This window comes from Alosa alosa, chromosome 1, assembly GCF_017589495.1.
Source record: "Alosa alosa isolate M-15738 ecotype Scorff River chromosome 1, AALO_Geno_1.1, whole genome shotgun sequence".
NCBI classification, from domain to species: domain Eukaryota; kingdom Metazoa; phylum Chordata; class Actinopteri; order Clupeiformes; family Clupeidae; genus Alosa; species Alosa alosa.
The window spans coordinates 4,347,388-4,350,484 of NC_063189.1; the positions used below are offsets into that span (position 1 = coordinate 4,347,388).

General features: G+C 44.3%; 1 protein-coding gene across 2 annotated transcripts in view; it reads left to right on the forward strand.

Annotated features, from left to right (window-relative positions):
* The first annotated feature begins 427 nt into the window (after window positions 1-427).
* Window positions 428-3,097, forward strand: part of rps6ka1 (ribosomal protein S6 kinase a, polypeptide 1) — a 100,253-nt gene continuing 97,583 nt past the window's right edge. The window contains exon 1 of one of the 2 annotated variants that reach the window (XM_048248816.1): window positions 428-1,105. In XM_048248816.1, the coding sequence (XP_048104773.1) occupies window positions 1,043-1,105 (63 nt within the window). In that variant the 5' untranslated portion in view covers window positions 428-1,042. The remainder of the gene's footprint in view (window positions 1,106-3,097) is intronic. The other variant, XM_048248825.1, reaches the window with a different exon arrangement.

Consider the following 3,097-nt stretch of genomic DNA (forward strand, 5'->3'; position numbering starts at 1 on the left):
GCCCCTTGTTGCCCGTGGTAACTAACACGGGCAAGGCACTGGGGGTGGTCTTGCGTGAGAAGGCGTCAACTGAGGGGACATTATATAAATATCACTAGTAATTTGTGCAAATTATATACAACAATCGCCCCAAGAGTACAAGAGTTTTGATGTATGTGGAAGTTATAACATTGTCAGCATATCTTACGTCGCTTAGGCCACTGTTAGTTACGGAGGTCTTCGCGTTTGCAAGGATGATGTGGAGCAAGGCATTGGTGCCGTCTGAAAATGTTTACATTGGCGTAATCATCATAGACATTTCATAGGCAAGAGTTGCTGAGTGGAGTTGCAGTTGCGGTGCTTAGCCAGAGGAGGCCGTCAAGTCAAATCTTCGTGAGAGAAAGCGCAGAAAGGGGCTGGCCGAAGCTTGTGTGCAGGCTGCCAATGACAGCTTGAGTCAGCGCGCCTTTACGCTAAATGCTGAGGAGAGCACTCGATTCCGGCGAGGAGCAGGCTGGCGGGACAGGGTCGCCCTTTCACGCATTCTTTTGGGAAGAGACGCGATTGCGAAACTCGGGCGAATTTGAAGTGCACACAAATCAAGGACTAGAGGACGACCATTCTCCATAAAGACAACAAAAGCTACACGCTGACCTTTTACGGCAAGCGAGACCTCGGCTGCAGTTGCGCTCAGACGATTCAATTTTCCGGTTGCATTTTCGCGTCTAAACCTGTCTTAACCTGCGAGAGAACCCTACCCTCCTTCTAATCGAAGAATCGACAACTTAGTCCTTGCTTCTCGCACAGGACCAGTATTTACCTCTGCACGGAGAGGGAGAGCATCGACGTCATTGTAGAGGACTTTTTTTTAATTATTTCTAAACGTCTTCTGTGTGAATATGCGCGTTCAGTCAGCGTAGTGGAGTTTGGAGACAGTGATTTAACCAGCATCGGGCCGCCAGCGACTAGAACCGAAAACCATCTCTTCAGACCGTCTCAAAAACGGACGTTTGAAGGCAAACTGAAAATATTTTTGCAGTGAAAGTACCGAAGTACCAACAAAATGCCTCTCGCGCAACTTGCAGAACCCTGGCCCAAAATGGAGCTGGTCCAGCTCGAGACTGAGGTAAGGTCAGAGGTCAAGCTCACCTGTTTAAACTTCTGAGAAATCTTAATTGGTGCAGATTACGTACAGTATCTTACCAACTTCTATTTGTTGTCGGTGAACTTTAAATACAAATGCACTTTACTATGCAAATAGTGATTTTGAGGGAGAGTTTTGATTGCAATAACACATTTGCTAATCTACACTCATTCGACTAACTCAAGATAACGCAGGACACGTCCAAGGAAATGCCTAGGTGACTCAAACACTTGAGTACAACTCTGTGTTGCAATACATTAGCATTTGGTCTAATATTTACCCTATGGCTTTTTAAGGTATGCACTTGAAAGCCAGTCGTCCGTGCAGAATCCAAACAGACCTTTTCAGGGCCAACGATAATTCATTACAAACCCTTTGTAAGTGTCAAGGCCGTCGTTTGTGAATGGACTCTACTCCATTCTTCATTTTTTAAACATCCGAGCCCGAACACCTCAGAAGCTGCCTGATGTCAGTCAGTGCTCAGTACTAGAATCAGAGATTGTATCAGTGTCTGTGCCAGAAACAACAAGAATGAACTGTGTTTGGTATCATGCTTAGATGCTACCTGGCCATTAGAGAATGCGCCACTTTTGATGACGTCTCTCTCCCCTCTCTCGCTCTTGTCCTCATTTGTCCCATAATCCCAGGGCAGCGCAATTAAAACTGTCACTGCAAAATCAATTTTCATAATGTTCCTCCCATGTGCGTCAAGAGGTCGCATTTCAGTTTTTAGACACTAAAAAGACACCTTTAAACCCCTCCCTATGTGATGAGGTATACAAGCACACATTGGCCTTCTGAGCTTTAGGTAACCCCTTATTCATGGCACATTGGGTTGAGTTTGAGTATGTCTTGTCTTAGCCTTTTAGATGCAGTCAATTAATATTTTTTTCTACTAATTTGTGTAGGCCCACATGCCTAAGTAATAACATGCTCTGCACATCTCAGAGGCTGTGGCCCCATCTGTCCTCCTCTCTATGTTTTGTTTTGGCTGTCAAACTGGAGTTGATTTGTCAGTGGCTGATTTCATGGAGTGCCAGAGGAGACAACAGCTCAAGTCCAACATGCCTATTAGGGCTTCAGCATTTAGGGAACATATCTGATTGCATCTTGTTTGACAGATATTGTGACTTGATTTGAGGTATCATTTTTCAATGTCAAGCTTCAGTTCAATATTATTCCAAATTTCACTTTATTTTGGGCCACTTTTGATTGGTAAGCACGCCTAGTGAAGGAGAAACACAGCACTCCTGTTAGGTGAGCTTCACTGTCTGTCACATGAGGAGGATGACATGAATATAACAATCATAGATGTGACCAGATTAAACACTGGGACAGAGTTGGGAGCTCCACAATTAATGGCAGCCTCTGCAATTAACTTCTTGCATTAGTTCACATTGTGATTTCGATTAAACATCGATTAATTGTGTAGCCTAATGTCTGTTTCTTTATTGTCTTTGTCTATCGTAATGCAGAGGGTTGCTGCTCTTCTTTGGCTGAATTTACGCTTTTCTAAATGTCAGTTGTGGCGTGCATCTCTTGCGATTATTCCAGCTGCATATGGTGATGCTGTTGGGGGTGTATAGCATGATCCAGCATGCCAGGAACAAGAACAGTAATATACGGCCTGTCACTGTTTATTATTTAGCACTGTATATTATGCAGCAGGGTCTCCAGGCCCAGTCTCTTAAACACATGTCTGGCCGAAGCGTGTGTGTAAACACAAACCTGAGCTGGGGACACACACCAAAGTCTGTGTCCGGCTTGAGCTGTATCAGGTGTCTGATGACCGCATGGCTATTTCCTGCTGGGCTTGGACTGACCGCATGGCTATTTCCTGCTGGGCTTGGACTCACTGGGCAGTCATGTTTTGAAATGAGATTGCTTAACTCATTGAGTGCCAAAAACGTAATATTACGTTTTTAGCTTTTTTTTTTAATTACGAAACTAGACACTCTAACACACCTTTATATG